The sequence below is a fragment of the Gouania willdenowi genome, chromosome 7 (assembly GCF_900634775.1).
Source record: "Gouania willdenowi chromosome 7, fGouWil2.1, whole genome shotgun sequence".
In the NCBI taxonomy this organism is placed as follows: Eukaryota; Metazoa; Chordata; class Actinopteri; order Blenniiformes; family Gobiesocidae; genus Gouania; species Gouania willdenowi.
Window position 1 is genome coordinate 30288029 of NC_041050.1, and position 18723 is coordinate 30306751.

At 37.9% G+C, this 18723-nt stretch overlaps 1 protein-coding gene across 7 annotated transcripts in view; it reads right to left on the reverse strand.

Annotated features, from left to right (window-relative positions):
* Positions 1–18723, reverse strand: part of stat6 (signal transducer and activator of transcription 6, interleukin-4 induced) — a 50747-nt gene that overhangs the window by 21431 nt on the left and 10593 nt on the right. For 4 of the 7 annotated variants that reach the window (XR_003674447.1, XR_003674448.1, XM_028452023.1 and 1 more), the window contains exons 2-17: positions 13083–13225; positions 12748–12892; positions 11300–11380; positions 10975–11125; positions 10001–10101; positions 8682–8830; positions 8491–8607; positions 8228–8395; positions 7950–8037; positions 7751–7873; positions 7525–7617; positions 4000–4197; positions 3819–3913; positions 3593–3732; positions 1764–1913; positions 1618–1678 (exon numbers count right to left, since the gene is read on the reverse strand). Coding sequence is in view for 4 of the 7 variants with exons in the window: in XM_028452023.1 (XP_028307824.1) it covers positions 1618–1678; positions 1764–1913; positions 3593–3732; positions 3819–3913; positions 4000–4197; positions 7525–7617; positions 7751–7873; positions 7950–8037; positions 8228–8395; positions 8491–8607; positions 8682–8830; positions 10001–10101; positions 10975–11125; positions 11300–11380; positions 12748–12892; positions 13083–13213 (1991 nt within the window). In the remaining 3 variants the exon portion in view is untranslated. The remainder of the gene's footprint in view (positions 1–1617; positions 1679–1763; positions 1914–3592; positions 3733–3818; positions 3914–3999; positions 4198–7524; positions 7618–7750; positions 7874–7949; positions 8038–8227; positions 8396–8490; positions 8608–8681; positions 8831–10000; positions 10102–10974; positions 11126–11299; positions 11381–12747; positions 12893–13082; positions 13226–18723) is intronic. The other 3 variants (XR_003674449.1, XM_028452024.1, XM_028452022.1) reach the window with 2 other exon arrangements.

The following is an 18723-nucleotide window of genomic DNA, read 5'->3' on the forward strand; positions in this document are numbered from 1 at the left end:
AGTTCAAAAATTATGTGCACACTTAAACTGGTGTGAAAAAGCAGTAAGGCATGAAAAATGAGAAAAAAGTGGAAAATGAGAAACACTCCAATTTAGAGGTAAGGCTATCAATATAAAGACATGCAAATTGAAAAAACATCAGATGTTTTGATTCTTGGTGCTGTCAGGGTTCAAACCCAGGACCTCATGTATGCAGGGCATACACTCTACCTCTGAGCCACATTCCTCCATCAAAAACTCCAAAAATTAGAAAAAAGTGACAAACACCACAAATCAGAGGTAAGGCTATAGTAAGGCATAAAAGTTGATTAAAAAAATTGGAATTTTTTTCTGAGATAAGGCTATCACAAGACCCTAAAAACTAGTTCAATAATGATGTGCACACTTAAACTGGTGTGAAAATGCAGTAAGGCATGAAAAATAAGAAAAAAAGTGACAAATACCACAAATCAGAGGTAAGGCATAAAAGATGGATAAAAAATTTGGATTTTTTTTTCTGAGATAAGGCTATCACAAGACCCTAAAAACTAGTTAAATAAAGATGTGCACACTTAAACTGGTGTGAAAATGCAGTAAGTCATGAAAAATGAGAAAAAAAGTGACAAACACCACAAATCAGAAGTAAGGCTATAGTAAGGCATAAAAGTTGAAAAAATTGGGAAATTTTTTTCTGAGATAAGGCTATCAAAAAACCCTAAAAACTAGTTCAATAATGATGTGCACACTTAAACTGGTGTGAAAATGCAGTAAGGCATGAAAAATGAAAAAAAAAAGTGATAAACACCACAAAGGCATAAAAGATGAAAAAATTGGGAATTTTTTTTCTGAGATAAGGCTATCACAAGACCCTAAAAACTAGTTAAATAAAGATGTGCACACTTAAACTGGTGTGAAAATGCAATAAGGCATTAAAAATAAGAAAAAAGTGATAAACACCACAAATCAGAGGTAAGGCATAAAAGTTGGATAAAAAAATTTGGATTTTTTTTTCTGAGATAAGGCTATCACAAGACCCTAAAAACTAGTTCAAATATGATGTGCACACATAAACTGGTGTGAAAATGCAATAAGGCATGAAAAATAAGAAAAAAGTGATAAACACCACAAATCAGAGGTAATGCTATAGTAAGGCATAAAAATTGAAAAAATTGGGAAATTTTTTTCTGAGATAAGGCTATCAAAAAACCCTAAAAACTAGTTCAAAAATGATGTGCACACTTAAACTGGTGTGAAAATGCAGTAAAGCATGAAAAAATGAGAAAAATTAGAAAGTTTCCAAATCAGAGAAGTTGAAAAACTGTCCACATGTGTGAAAAGCACCACCCCTCCCCTAGGCAGCAGTATTAAAGTCTCTGCTGAATATTAATTCCATTGAAGCATTCCATGCATACATGTGTAAATCTGAAAAACATGTGAAATCTCTCCCCATAGACCTGGTCAATTTTTTCCATTTGAGTTGATATCACATGGAATGAGAAAGGCTGACTGACTATTCACTGAAATAAATGAGCAATCTTATAGGAGAAGCCAGGAAAATAAGAGGAAAAGAAACATTTTTCCATTCTAACACTTTACATTAACTCCTACTCTCCTCTTATATTAGGAATTAGACCTTACATGCCGACTTTAGTTTGAAGAGACACAGGGATGTAACCGGCAGTCGTGGGCACTTGAGGCTCTATAACAAAGTACACAGAGAAGAAAAAATACCATTTCATTGTTTGTTTTCACAGTAATTTCACTGGCTCAGTTCAAACAGATACCTGAGTAGTACTTTTTGAAAACCTCATGTTTAGGACAGGCAGGATACAAATACATGATGTCGTCAATGTCACAGATCCGATCCCCAAGGCTGCGGATTTCCAGATCTCTCTTTGTGAACGGCTGAATGTTCTGGATTTTCTGCCCACCATCTAGATAAAACAATATTGGACGTGTCAGTGTATATATGAGGGGAAGGTTTGTGGGATCCATCCACTGATGTTCCTCTGTGTTTACAGAGCTATGCAGAAATGTAAAGCGTAGACCAGAGGGGTGATCCATAAAGCGGGTTAGGTTCAAACTCTGAGTATGTTCGGGCTCAAATGAGGGAAACTCTGAGTCGCAGGTTCGCGTCCCGCTTGAGCTTTTTTTTATGACATATTATAGGACGTCAAGATGACTCTGGCGACAATATTACATTAAAAATCAATATAAATGATTTGATATCAAGCGGCAATCACTGTCTTTGTAGCCAGTGTAAGGGGAGGGCTCTCTATGCAGCCATCCTTTACTGCTGCCACGTCTCCTCAGACACATTTTATTCATATTATTCACCACTCGTCACGTTACTGAAGCGATAAAGCGATGAAGTGACCAAAAACCGCGACTAATCATGGTGATTTAAGCCACTATAGTCACTGAAGGTGGGTTCAGTGTGAACACACCTTTAGAACAGGCTCATATTCCTCAAACACCGGCTTATTTCACCCATCAGGGTCAATAAATCACTCTCTTCCGGGTGGTTACCATGGTAGTTTGTGTAACCCTTAATCCTTTGATGATGGCTTTTTATCGCGCGCGTGCATGTAAGTAACCCAAGGTTTACATACTCAGGGTTGATTGACCCACATCATACCAGCTGTAATGGAATCAGATACCCAGAGTTTCCCATCGCGGGGTATGTTGACCCAGAGTTTATGGATAGACTCAGAGTTTGTTAACCCTCCTTTATGGAACACACCTCAGGAGTGTCAAACATACCGCCAAAACCGCGTCGCCAGGAAGTCCAATCCCGTACACGGACTTTGTTTGATTTTTGTTTAAAAAATGATATGAAAGACATTTTGTCTAAAACTGCTTTACCTAATTTGCAGTCACACTGTTTTTGTAAGAGTAACAACCAGGAGAATAAACAACATTTCAGAACTGAACAGCTGCCAAACCTAAAGAAAGGTTCTCCAATGATCTAAAACATCCATTTTCAGTCCACTTAAGCATTTGATTTGATGAAAACCTGAGAACAATATTACATACTTAAATTTGAGATATTTTCCCAGTGAAATATATGGTACGTTATTTTATGTATTTATTTATTTATTTCCAACAAACAAGACAGAAGACAGAAACAAACGACGATACAATATCCTGACAACGCCCAAACGAAACGACATTTTACGTATCCTTCATATTACAATAAACAGTGTGTGTGTGTGTGAAACAGGGGGGAAAAGGATGGAGAGAGGAAAAATAATAATAATAATAATAATAATAATAATTAAATTAAAAAAATACATTGACTAGGGCTCAGCTGGTAGTTTTTTCGCTTAAAGAAGCAGAGGGGCCCAACCCGGCGGATAGGAAGGAGCCCAATACCCCCACCACCGCACCCCCCAATGCACACGTGCACTTTTTGCGCATGTTTTTCAAAATAAACTTTGCAAAAAAATATTTGAAAAAAATATGCACACCTATAGAATGTGCATGCATTAAACCGAAGGGTGAAGATTAAAATTATTTAGAAGTTTTTATGCCATGATACTACACTTTAATGAGTTTGACACCAATGGTCTATTGAGTCAGATGTTAAATTGGATAATCAGATGACACTGACACTCACTCTCAGTCGCAGACACATAGGCAATGGTTATGCCTCCAATCTCAGAATCACTGAAACGGAGCAGGAAGGTCCCGTTGGGGCTGTTTTGAAGAATCAGGTGAAGATGCTGCTTCCCAATGAAGCCAAATATCAGCCTAATGGGGTCAGACATTTGTCATCAATTCACAATATTATCCGCTGACAGTTAGCACCTCAGTGTTTAGTCATGGGTTCAGCTCACCCCTCACTCCAGTAGGTCCGAAGATGTTTCTTAGTTAACTCGATCACTCCTTCAAACCACTGCCAGAAAGTGAATGTTCTACCTGGCAGGACTTCCTGGAAGTAACACAACTCTGAGACTTTGAATTGAGTTTTTTGTGTGTAAATTGGCTTTAGGAGAAACATACTGTACCAATGATTACCTTATTAAACTGGAACCAAGAAACCATCATGTTGCTGAAGTCATCAACACAATTGTTGAAGATTTTTTGAGCCAAAAAGTGTTGATGGTACTGGTCCAGGTTGTGTTTGGTCTGCACCTCAGACGTGAATTTACTGTTCAAAGTGTTGTACATCATCCTCCAAGACACACGTTCTGGCACCATGAATGGCACTCTGTCCTGGAGATGGAGACAACAACAAACACTGACGTGCCACGACTGGAACAAAATACCTAAATCAGACATGGGCATTGGCAGTCCTCCAAATAATTTTGTAAGGCTCCCAAAGTAAATGCCTGAACATTTTTAATTCAAGAAGTTGGATTGTATGAACACAATACATAAAATAACTCCAATAACACACATAGTGACAGCAAAATGCACAAATTGACAACAAAGACACAAAACACCCACTTCAATAGACAAAAGGACTCCAAAAACACATAAAATGGCAACAAAAATACACAAAATGATAGAAAAACATACAGAACAACAACAACAATTTTAAAAATCAAAGAATAAAGCACAAAATAACAACAAAGACAAAAGTCTTTCTTTTTTCCTGTGTCAATGCTTACACTGGTCATTATTCTATATGCTGACAATAATGTTGAAAATGACAGATCAGTTAATCACATTTTCCCTCTGTGATAAAAGTTGCCCATCCCTGAGCAAAACTATAGCCCACACCTTCATCTCTTCGTTTGGCAAAAGATTGAACAACATTTATTTCATTTCTAAGATTTTTTTTCTATCGTTGGAAAATTACAATGTCCAATACTGAACAATAAAACAAAAAGTGAGTTAAGAAACGTGAAACTGCAGAGGAAGAAACTAAACTTTGTTGTGTGTTAATTGATTTTGTTTCTATCTTGAATATTTTAATGCATAAAGCCTATCCTCTCTATAAACATGCTGCTCTAATGATGGTTTCTTAGGAAAAATCGATGGGCTTTTCCCCCATTAGATGTTGTAACATTAGAACCCACAAGTGCATCTGACAGTGTGTCTCATCAGTATGACTGAGGAAGAAGCTTTCAGCCTGTTAATGGTTTAATGTGGATAAACTAAAAGCTTTAATGGCTGCAACATGAAGGAACTGTTGACACACAGATTGAAAATGACTTTATGTTATTGCTGTCATTAACAAACTCAGAGTAAAGAAAGGTAAAATGTTAATGAATTCTGTAACTCATATACGTCTTTGGGCTAAGCGGTTACCGTCACCTGTAAGTGTCTTTAAAAGAGAGTAACCAACTGTTAAAAACAAATGTATTGGTGCATGAAGTATTGCAAATTTATACTTGTCCAACTTTCTTTAGTCGCTTTGGTCAAAGTATTTTAATTTGCTGTATTTTGTTGTAAACAAATGTAAGAGTGACAGCCCTCTATGGGTTGAAACTGGGCTAATACAACTGCATTTTGCTATTGGCTGAGAATGCTGGCTAGTGATGCTTTGGTGGCTTCTTACATCACAAACCACCACTGTTGACTCCGCCCCTCCAATACAAACTAGCACCTGCTGACTCAGAAATCTGTGGTGAGTGAGTTTGACTGACATAATTGTGAATAGGGAGGTATAGACCCTTGCAACTGACGTCACGGCACATTGACCCAGCGACATCTTGTAAGATGACAGCCCTTTACGTATGTACCTTGGTGGGTGTGTTTACTTAAATAATAGCGTTATTTTTTGACTTATTGAAAGCAGCCCATGTGCTTAACGATTGTCAAAGGTCGTCTCCGTTTGGCCTTAATATGTCGGAGGCCACGGATTATGTTGACACTCTACCAGAAACTGAGAGAAGTTGGTACAAGGAGAAACTGGGTCTGATCGGCGGGAATGACCCCTACAACGTTCCCGTTGACAAATGGAATAAAGATGTCTCCTATTTGCTGGGAGTGACTTATCCTGACATCGTGAACGACCTCTTCTTTACATCTACCTCATACACAATGGACCACATGAAAAGTTTCAAGGGACTGGAAGCTTACAACCAGTTTGTTTGTGGCTGGATTTGTGAAGTAGCTGCTTTTATTCATAATGGACTCCATGTGGTTAAATCCAGGGTAAGAAGGCAAATTTTTCATAAATCATCTTTAATATGAATGTGCAATGCTGGTTTTTCAGAATCTGAGCTATTTTATTGATTACCTAAATTTGTGTGAAAAATAGATCTGCACACTTGGGATCAATGCAAATAAAACAATTTAATTTCCCAAGCTTTCAGTCAAAGGACCTACATCAAGGTAACAAACAACATGGCGACAATGAACAGGCTTATATAATACAGTTAGAACACTCAAACTGCGCAAAAGTTTACCATCGATGTGTGCTCTCTGCTTCGCTATATACAGTCTATGGTTTCAAAACGTTTCCTGCGGTGGCTTGTTCTTCCATCATGGCGGAAGGCCGTACATCACGTGACCTGTGAGGTCATGTGGCATGGGTCTATAGTGAGTATTGAGTAGCTAGCTCGCATAGTATAGATTGTTCTTTGAAGATTTTATAGTATGGACTGTGTAGGAGAACATGTCTGTGGCTGATACCACAGCTTAATTGTAACCACAGGACAGCGAAAATAACCATGTGTCTTTCCCCCTCCTTTCTCTCACAAGAGACAAAATGAGCATACGGAAATGTATGACCTAACTGCATGCTCTTCCCCCACCCTTGCTTATCACGCACTGAGGCAGAGACACTGTGCCTTTTCTCAAGAATTAACCATATAACATTCTAAAAATGGACAAAGGTTTTGATACAATCTTGAAATGTATTTTTCCTACACTGTCATTAACTCTTTCATTCACAGGTAATTCTGAAAATAAGGTTACACACAGTAAAGCTACATTTATGTGTTCTTAATGAATATCCCTCATTGACATTATATCATGTTTAGTGTGAAACAAACTAGAAAAATATGATCTTTGCTCTCATTATGCTTTGAAAGTTATGATTTAACTGTGTTTTGAGTTATTTTAACATTTCTTTCCCAAATAAGTTTTTCATTCTATCTCACATGAACACACCCACAAATCACCCAAAGCAATCTGATTGGCTCCTGCAAAAACGTCGACCAATAGGAACACTTAAACCCAGCATGACATCACCATTTAAAGACCAGGTGCAGAGATCAAATCTTTGGATCTTGTCGCTGCTGGTCGCTGAACACCCCATTGCGATGTAACCTTTTATTTTTCTTCGTAACATCACCGTGTTTTGTTTTATTAGACTTTAACTGAGCGCGTGAGCAAACTTCACAAAAACATGTTTACAGATCTGTGTTTCTCAAATTTAATAAACAGTGGTGACTGTTAAGGCTTTTATTTTCAAGTTTGATGTACTAAAGGAAGTTTTGCTAAAACTGAATTAGCTGAGCTTTAGTTTGTCAATTACTCTAACTGTTATGCATCACATACTTTCTAACATAGCATAACAGCTGAATAAAGGTAAGCTAGGCTGACTTGGAGCGAAAGGTGGCTTCTTAGCGAGAAACAGACACTCACTGGTTCAGAAAATGCACAATCCCATATGATGGTAGCAACTGCGCTGTTGTCTTGACTCCCGTGAACAATGACAACCACCGGCTGAGAGATCATCTGCAAGCAGGTTAGTTTTCATTAATAGGTTTGTTGACGCAGAGACTATAAAATAATATTTACCTTGAATATTCCTACACAAACAATACTACATTTTCTGAGTTGAAGCGGGGCAGGGTGTAAAGAGCCAAACCTGTATCCTGTAAGGAGTGTCACAACCAGTGATGTTGATCTCAGTGGAGAACAGGAGAGCAAACTTTTCCTCAGTTACAGACTCAGTTCCTTTCCTGTCAGCCCTCTTGATTTTCTTGATGGACTTTTGAATGTTAAAAAAAAACAAAAACATTTTGAAATATTTCAGGCTAACAATAGATGAAGACTTGCGTGCGTACCATGTTTCTAAAGGTAGCACATGTGCTTTTGCTGGTTGTGTTGTGCTCCAAGATGGCCGAGTTGTTGATCAGCTCTGCAACATTTTCCCTGCATCACAAAAAGTTATTTGTTAATGTGTAAAATAATGATCTAGTCACTGAATGGTGTAATGTTTTACATGTGCAGTGCACCATTATTAACTGGCACTTAGTGCTTTTTGTTATAAACCAAATAAAAAATGCATTTGTGTAAACAATGTCATCCCTCATTCTGATGAGTTCCACAGACAGACACTTACCCCAGCATCCCGCCCAGGTTCCTGGCCTGCAGTTCATTTACAATCTGTGCCTTTAGCACTACAGGCTTTCCCGGAGCTACCTTCTCTCCCAGAAGATATCGCACAGTTGTTGAGAACTTTGACTGAGTCTTAATAACCTGGGGAGGCTGCTTGTCCACAACAAGGGAGCTACAACAAAGTTATGTAGATAAGGGGCATCAAGGAGCATGGACCGAAGTTGAGAGAGTGATAAATACATGAATGAAAGAATGAGTTATGAATACCTTTCAATCACAGTCTGCAGAAGTTGCCTCAGTCTTTCCTGAAGGTCTAGAGTTTGATCTCCAATCAGCATCAGTTCTTGTCTCAGTTTTCCATTCATCGCAAGCAGTTGCTCGCACCTTTCCAACGATGAGGAAACACAATGTCAGACCTTTATCACATTTCTGATGGATGGATGGATGGATCACCTCACCAGGTCTGCAGTGGGTTGAGGTTGTCGTCAAACGGAAGGCCAATGGCTGCTTTGTGCTGCTCACACCTCCAGGCCTTCAGCTTGCTGATGAACCCAGTCTGACAGCAATCCAGACAGTCCACACAGTCTTTTAGCAGCTGGAAATGGTTCTACAAAAAACAGCACACATCCTAATTACAAACACACACACAGGCCCTTATTTAACAACTGCTCGAACGTTCAGATCTGAGTACAAGCAACTGTCATTTAAGCATAAACAGACACACATTTAGAACAGATCAAAATGCACTATTAAAACTAAATAAACCAAATAAATTCAATTTCCAAAAAGGCCACTTTATTATTGATACCACTTTTTTTGGTTTTCCTTCCATGGTATACCATATAACCCCGCTAATAAACTCTGCTCCTGAGCAGGAGTGCATGGGTTCACCCAGTGCGCCCACACGGACATGTTGCTATGCTCTGTCTTCAATAATAAGGTCCTATTTCCTGCGTACAGCCTCCAGTGATGTGCTGTACAGAGGAAATATGACCTCATTAATGCTTTTAAATGTAAATAGTTCCTTAAACTTTTACAAATGCGCTGCAGTAATTGGTAATGTGATGAATTATAGGTGAAATTGGCTGAAGGCATAATTAAAACACACAAGAGACAACATTTAGTCATTTGTAAAGCTTCTTTGAAAGCATTTTGATTGTTAATTTCTTTTAATGCAATATTTATTGTCGAAAGCGTAGGAACTGAGGCTGATATAAACGTTATATCCGTGTGTGTCTCCAGAATCTCTGCTGTGAAGTTGCACACAGGGGGGCAGACGTCACCTTCTCAGTTGAAATGCGCTCATTAAGTACAGTTTTCACACAGTCATGATGTGAGGATGTTGATTTTGACCTTGGGAAAGCGTCTTTTCTTGTTTGACCTCAGTGAGGCAGGGCCTCCAAACAGGAAGGTGTAACATGTTAATGACAGTTGAATTCAGCCGGCACATTTATCAACACCCAATCATTGGTATACTGAGATTGGTCATATACAAATGTTTCGTGAATCAGACGTTGGTCCTGTCGTACGACCAAATTTCACCCATTTTCATGCAAGGTTGATAACTGAGGGCCACAGTGTCTATATGTTACACACTCCACAAACACACAATCATACAGAACTTTCATCTCATTATTTAAGTCAACTTATTATTTGATCTTTACTGACCCACTTTCAGCAGATCAGTATATTTACTATTACATTGAAGTTAAGTCAAATAACCGAAACCACACACAATAGGTTCCCATAGTTTAGTGAATGTAAAGATTTTGCTCACAGTGGACATTGTGTTGACTTTGAACTCCAGCTGCTGAATGTGCTTCTGGAGTCTCTGCAGCTCAGTGTTTGGCGGATCCATCCCATTCTGTTGAAATGACCCTGTTAAATCAAACATTATTCATTGAGTCGTCTGGGCTGTCGGGAAAGAAAACAGCAAAATGACTAAAAAATGGATGACAAAGACGAGACCAACACTAAATAATTGGTTGGACATAACAACAGAAATCTATAGAATGGAGGGGTAAACAAATCACTTCTGCACTAGAACTCAAAATGGGTCAATTTTTATATTATTGTGAAAAAATTGATACAATATGTATTACTTTGTCAAATAAGTTACTATAGTGTTATTTTGAGTTTCATTAAGAGACAACAGTGTTTGATTATTTAATAAGTAAATAACCTGTCACCTATGCATTTTTCCCCTGTTTTTTTTTTGTTTATATTTTGCTCATTCTCTCTGGATCTAAAAAAGTGCACCTTTGTTTTTCATTTAAAGAGTGATACATAGAAAAGGATGAAAAAGAGAAAGGAAAATGTAGACAAGAACAGCCTGGGAATGAATGTGGCATTATTTTTTATGTTTCTTTTTTTTTGTTTATGTCTATGTACAGAAAAAAATGGATCCATGTCTTGAAATATGTGTTTAATGTGACAGAGAGTGGGAGATAATCTGTAAATAAAGTTATTAATTGTAATAGATGTCTTCATCTACCTCAAAATTGTATTTTATTTTTTTCATATTCTAAAAAAAATGACCTTTAATGTAAGTAACTACACAAAAATGTACTTATTTTCCCTTTAGCCTTTTATCAAAAAAGCCTTGAATTTGACTCCATGGGTGAACCTAGCACTTTCTAAGTGGAGTTTGCATGTTCTCCCAATGACCATGTATTTTCATCCACGAATACTTTAACAAGAGTTAATAGATGTGTGTGCGTGTGTGTGCGTGCGTGCGTGTGTGTGTCCCACCCTGCTGTAAACTCTCATGGTTTTGCCTCTCCCAGTTCAGTTCTTCTTGCAGCTGGTGCATCTGCTTGCGTATCTCCTGGACCTCCAGCACCTTCAGCTCCAAGTGGTCGACATCTTGCTGGTTCTTGTCCCTGCTGAGGATTTTTTGATACTGCAGATAGTGGAGATCACAGAGAAAAAAAAGTTTTGCCTTGTATTTCCACACACTAATGCACTCTGGCCCACATGCAAATGCCATAAACTTTATAAGCAATGTACACCATGAGTAACACATGTTTTGATAGTTTGTGAGGTTTGAGTGTAAACACACATCAGTATCACTTACTCTGGTAATGAGAACTTTCTCCCGCCTAAGAATGTCCCTGACGATTACTGCAAACTGCAACGGCTGCTGTTGAAACATACTCTGGAAAACACACATACGACTCATTTATCTAAAACATCAAAACAAATGTCATTACAATCCTTAAAGTTGGAAGGATTGGCAGAGATGTGTGACTAAGGAATATTTGTTATTCCTACCATGTGTAACAAACTGTTTTATTAACAGTTCTCCAAGCATAGAAAATGTATTATTTTCATCGAGTGCCTCAGGAATATAGTGGTACAAGGTCTCATCTAATATCTTTTCCTCTGCCACCAATGCTCAAACCTCTAAATACTAAAAGTGGACAATCAACAATGCTCAGTGTTTCAAAAGTAATCAGCTCGAATTCTGAATAACAGATTAGATCAAATCTTGAAAATGGGTTTTTCAAAAGAAAAAAACTGATTACGTAATCGAATTAGATCACGTAATCCAATCTTGGTTTTGATCTGGATCAAACCTTTAGTTTGGGTTGTTCTGAACATTTTAGATTGGGATCACTTTGATCCAAAAAATCTGGATTAAACTGATCCCATCAGAAGAGTGGATTCAGCATAGATTCCAGGCCCAAATTGTAACAAAGCTTTAAAAGTTTATTCATAAGGTTTTAATTTGATTTATTCATTCGTCAGGCTATAGTGATTAGGTAGTCTATTTAGCCTATGAGCACAGGCCTACAGCAAAGTAGAAAGAGTTTGCCTCATAAAATAATTCCCCAAACAGCTGTCAATTATTAACATAATTTTTAGAAACTTTATTTGTCCCCATGGGGCAATTCAATCTCTGCATGTGACCCATCCCTGAGGAGCAGTGGGCAGCCACAGTGTAGCACTCGGGGAGCCGTTAGGATTCAGGGACTTGCTCAACATCTCACAGTGATGGCCCAGGTTAGATTCAAACCGGCGACCCTCGGATTACAAGCTTGCTTCTTTAACCACTAGGCCACCACTGCCCATTAACCATAAATAATACATTTAATTTTGTCACTAATTGATGTATATTCATCACATTGTTGTTATATTAATAATTAGTGATGCATGCAATAATGAAACAGGATAATAAAGCAATGGCATTAGTGGTTTTTGAAATCTAAAACAAATCCAAATCAGACACAGCAGAATAGCAGGCTGACTTTTTAGCTAAAAAGGTGGTTCAGGTTTTTGAGGAAACCTAAAATTGATTTTAATAATTAATGTATAAGATCCACAATATTCAACAGCATTTCTTGATTAATCTATCCCTCATAATAACATCTTGTTCTATAATCGGGCTCTGAGCTTATTCAGGATTCAAAATGGGATAGAATATGGATACATTGAACAATTTATTTATTCACTTATAACTACTGCAATTATGATGATGTTTCCATCCTCAGAGATGTCACTGGGCATCATACGTAAGGTTACCATGTTCCTGCTGATCTGCATCAGCTTCATCCGGTCCACGACATTGGTATTCTGCTGAGCAAGCAGTTGCAGCACGTTGATTATCTGATCCAACAGAACCTGAGCCTGGCTCTCCTGCTCCAACTTTTCCAAAGCAAAGTCCTCCCTGTGAACACACACACACACACACACACACACACTTAATCTACCTGACATGCACAAGACGTCATACCTACAAAGTTCTTGACAATAATCCCACCATTTCCCTCAATAAATGACATCATGCATGTTTATGAAGGATCAAGGTTCATTAGACTAGTTTAATAAATCCCATGTGGTGTGTGTTAGTGTCCTACCATCTTTGGCTCTCTATCCATGCTGCAGCATAATGTCTGACTTCAATAGGGAGGGTGTTCAGCGTATAAAGGCTGCTGACCTCATCTGGTTGCGTTGGCAGAATCTGAGCCATTTGTAACCACTGCGCCATGATGAGGCAGAACTGCAAGACAATGCAGTGTATTTAGATCAAATAAAAACATGAGACATTTTAGTGTCAAACTGGACCCAAACAAGAGCACTCAGAGAGCAAAAAGTCCACCAAGCGGCAAATATCCTCTTTGTCAGTTATTGTCAGTTATCTGGATCAATGGTCTTGATCATAGTACAATTATCATTCACACTTTAAAGGCTTTGGATCAATTTTTATCCTCCTTAATAACGATACAGTAGGTCCACACATACATATGTGCACCTCTTTTTTTTCAAAAGATCATCATAAAAATGTGCAATCTGGATCTGATCCAGATGAAACTCTGTTGGGTAATTGAAGAACCACCCTGACATATATGCATCAAATTCCATAAAGATTGGTCTATTACGAACCAAGATATGAATTTTTGAAATTTTGCCAATGATTACAGACATAATTTTACAGATTATTTAAAAACAATCCAGAGACAGTATATTGATCCAATTCCCTCCATAATGTAATGTAATCTTCCATGACATAAAGTCCATATGTGATTGAAATTCTGTCAAAATCCGTTAAGTACCTTTGATGCAATTCTGCTAACAGAGAAATAGAAAAACTAAAACGCTGGTGAAAATATTACTGTACCTCCCTGGCAGAGGTAACAATTGACTTCTTTCTTAAATTCATATTCTCTTTCTCTTTAAGTTGGAAAGTTTAGCAAATGCACATAAATTCATGAGAAATACAAGGCTGTATTATCACCATATGGACTGTATGAGCATACTGTATGTCTCACTGGCAGCCATTTGAAGAACACTGGACTAGAGCAGTGGTTCTCAAACATTTTTGGCTCAAGTACCCCTTTCTCTTCCTTGTATGTATGTAATGTAAGTATCCCCTTGTGTTCGACTACTACGTTTTGCTTAGAATTCTGTGAAAAACCAACTTTAGAGCATAATGATGTAATGAATGATTGATAACAAACATTTTAAACAATCTAATTTTGTAAATAAGTGGAATGAAACAGTATTTAGTGCTTCCTGAATAGATTTATTTCTATAGTTTTTATCATTTATGATTATCTCCCTCCTGATGGGGGACCAAGACTCACTCTTGTATTTTCAGTTCATGTTCTAATCAAGCTCATTTCTATCAATTTTGTGTTTTTGGTGTCATTTTGTTGCTTGTCCGTTTATTATTCAGTATATTTTTCTCTTATTTTGTGTGTTTTTGTTGTCGTTTTACCGGTATTTAAATTATTCTATCTCAGTGTGTGTTTTTGGTGTCGTTTGGTAGTTTCTTATGTCGTTTTGTATGTTTCTCTGTTATTTTTGTGTATTTTGTAGTGATCTTGTGTATTTTTCTCTCTTAGTGTGCACGTTTTTGATTTCATTTTTTGTTGTTTGTCTATTCTTTTTATTATTCCGTATATTTTTCTTTTATGTTGTGTGTTTTTGTTGTCTTTTTGTGAGTTGCTGGTTATATTCAGTGTGGTTAGCATTTTTTTGAACTAAAAGTAAACATTAAAAAACCCCATGTTTTTAATGTTTTCTTTCTTAAATTCTCTCTCTCTCTCTCTCTCTCTTTGCTCGCTGTACTGCTATCACATACCACATATTAAGAAAAACTGGACTAGAGGATCACTGAATCTATTTCAGGACATAACATAAAAAGATAAATAACTCCCTATAAGTACATGTGAGGCAGCAAACATCTGGATAATATAAACACACTGACTGCAGCAGTCTCTGAATCAACACTTCACATAATAAAATAATAATAAAACAAAACAAAACCATTAATTAATGTATTATTATTATTACTATCATCATCATCATTATTATTACTATTAATTTAATTACTGAACTATCGGTTTTCAATATTAACATTTAGGGGCAGTAGGTGCCGAATGCTTAAGGAGGCAGCCTTGGGTTGTTGGTTCAAACAAACTGTGGGCCATCACTGTGGCACCTTGTGCAATACTCTAAACATGAACTGCTTCCAGGGCTCTCTTAAAAAGAGATTATTTCCTGGTTAAAGGTTTTAAAAGAAAACAAAACTACATTTGTGAATAGCTGTTACATTAAACTTAAGGAAGCTGTATGTATGACTCATGAATTCCTGGGACTTTAATAACAGAAAGTGAAAGTGTAGTGTGTGTGACCTGGTTGACATTTAGAGAATTTTGTTTTCACCAGTTTGAACAGAAAGAAAATATTGACACAAAGACTCTGGCAATATTTTATTGATCCTTTCCTCTCTGTTGTTGTTTTGGTTAAAGCTGCTATCCAGAGTTTCTGAGAGGACGTGTCTATGTCCCGCCCTCAACAGCCTCACTTCCTCCTCCTGCCTCTGCAATCTACCAGAAGCCACGCCTCTACTTTTCTGCACAAGCATCGCAGAACATAACAAGGTCGCATCGGGTCGCATTGATATAGGTCAGGTAAGAGCCACAATCATATTTACCTGTTTGCTGTTGTGATGCACGGCCTTGTTAACGTGCACAGTTCAGCATTCACTTTGATTGACAGTCTCAAAAACACTAAGTCAAAGCCTATTGGCTGGGCGCAGTCGGCAATCGTTTCCATTTATATAAGGGTCTATAGGACGAAGGAGGGACTTACAGGTAAAAGCCAGTGAATTAGAATATTTAGAAAAACTTGATTTATTTCAGTAATTGCATTCAAAAGGTGTAACTTGTACATTATATTTATTCATTGCACACAGACTGATGCATTCAAATGTTTATTTCATTTAATTTTGATGATTTGAAGTGGCAACAAATGAAAATCCAAAATTCCGTGTGTCACAAAATTAGAATATTACTAAAGGCTGATACAAAAAAGGGATTTTTAGAAATGTTGGCCAACTGAAAAGTATGAAAATGAAAAATATGAGCATGTACAATACTCAGCTGTCCAAAAGGCGACCATCGACACATTGCACAAGGAGGGAAAGACACAAAAGGTTATTGCTGAAGAGGCTGGCTGTTCTCAGAGCTCTGTGTCCAAACACATTAATGGAGAGGCAAAGGGAAGGAACAACTGTGGTCAGAAAAAGTGTACAAGCAATAGGGATCATCGCCCTGGTCAGGATTGTGAAAAAAAACCCATTCAAGAATGTGGGGGAGATTCACAAGGAGTGGACAGCTGCTGGAGTCAGTGCTTCAAGATCCACCACCAAGAGACGCTTGAAAGACATGGGTTTCAACTGCCGCATACCTCGTGTCAAGCCACTGTTGACCAAGAAACAGCGCGAAAAGCGTCTCACCTGGGCTAAGGAAAAAAAGAGCTGGACTGCTGCTGAGTGGTCCAAAGTCATGTTTTCTGACGAAAGCAAATTTTGCATTTCCTTTGGAAATCGAGGTCCCAGAGTCTGGAGGAGGACAGGAGAGGCACAGGATCCACGTTGCCTGAAGTCTAGTGTAAAGTTTCCACCATCAGTGATGGTTTGGGGTGCCATGTCATCTGCTGGTGTCGGCCCACTCTGTTTCCTGAGATCCAGGGTCAACGCAGCCGTATACCAGCAAGTTTTAGAGCACTTCATGCTTCCTGCTGCTGACCTGCTCTATGGAGATGGAGATTTCAAGTTCCAACAGGACTTGGCGCCTGCACACAGCGCAAAATCTACCCGTGCCTGGTTTACGGACCATGGTATTTCTGTTCTAAATTGGCCAGCCAACTCCCCTGACCTTAGCCCCATAGAAAATCTGTGGGGTATTGTGAAAAGGAAGATGCAGAATGCCAGACCCAAAAACGCAGAGGAGTTGAAGGCCACTATCGGGGCAACCTGGGCTCTCATAACACCCGAGCAGTGCCAGAAACTCATGGACTCCATGCCACGCCGCATTAACGCAGTAATTGAGGCAAAAGGAGCTCCAACCAAGTATTGAGTATTGTACATGCTCATATTTTTCATTTTCATACTTTTCAGTTGGCCAACATTTCTAAAAATCCCTTTTTTGTATCAGCCTTAAGTAATATTCTAATTTTGTGACACACGGAATTTTGGATTTTCATTTGTTGCCACTTCAAATCATCAAAATTAAATGAAATAAACATTTGAATGCATCAGTCTGTGTGCAATGAATAAATATAATGTACAAGTTACACCTTTTGAATGCAATTACTGAAATAAATCAAGTTTTTCTAAATATTCTAATTCACTGGCTTTTACCTGTATATACATTAATGTATATGAATGACCCCCAGCAGTGGACCATAGTGAAAGACTAGTTAGGTATTTTTTCGCATTTCAAAAGAATCATACATAACATAGATTTCTCAGAAACTCCAGATATAGCAGCAATTTCTAATAACTCAGGTCAAACTTTAAACTTACCTCAGGACATTAATAACATTTTTCGTGATTATTATCAAAACTTATACTCATCAAATTTAAACCCTGACACTGAAGATATTAAAACCTTTCTTAATAAACTAAACCTACCACAGCTCACTATAGATCAGAAAACCACCTTAGACTCACCATTAACCTTACAAGAATTACAAAATGCTTTAGACAGCATGTCAACAGGCAAAGCACCAGGTCCAGATGGGTTCCCTGCTGAATTCCTAAAACATTTCTGGTCAATGCTGGCTCCACTATTTTTCAGAGTAGTAACAGAGATCAAAAATAAAGGTTATGTAGGAGGTCACATGAATACAGCGAACATTAAATTGTTACTTAAACCAGACAAGAACCCCATGTTACCCTCAAGCTATCGTCCCATCTCACTTATTAACACAGACTTAAAAATTATTTCCAAAGCACTCACATCCAGGTTAGAGAAAGTAGTACAGTCAATTATACACCAAGACCAGACAGGATTTATTAAAAATAGACACTCCACAGACAATGTGAGAAGACTGTTTAATGTGATCAACATGGCACAGAACTCTAAAAAGAAAAAAATAATCTTATCACTCGATGCAGAAAAAGCATTTGATAGAGTAAACTGGTCATTCCTCCTAACTGTCCTTGGCAAATTTGGCTTCGGAGAATCATTCATACAATGGATCTCCACCCTGTACAATAAACCTAAGGCCTCAGTAACCACAAACCAAATAACATCCCAAAACTTCACACTGCAGAGGGGAACCAGACAAGGCTGCCCACTCTCACCTTTGCTTTTTGCAATATTCGTTGAACCTCTCGCAGCAGCTGTACGTCAGAACTCTGTTATTAAAGGAATCCACTCATCCATCTCAGAACACAAAATTAATCTTTACGCGGATGACATCTTACTCTATTTGGAAGAACCGCAATCCTCTTTAGAGGAAGTATTTAATCTAATAAACAGCTTCTCTAAATTATCAGACTATTCCATTAACTGGACAAAATCATCAATCCTCCCTTTGACAAAAAACTCATGGAATCCTGCAAACCAAAATCCACAACACCCCTCCACCACAAATACAATTAAATATCTAGGCTTAAATATATCACCAAACTTAAATGAATTAATTAAACTAAATCATGATCCGATGTTGGACAAAGTCACAGAAGATCTGCGGAGATGGAAC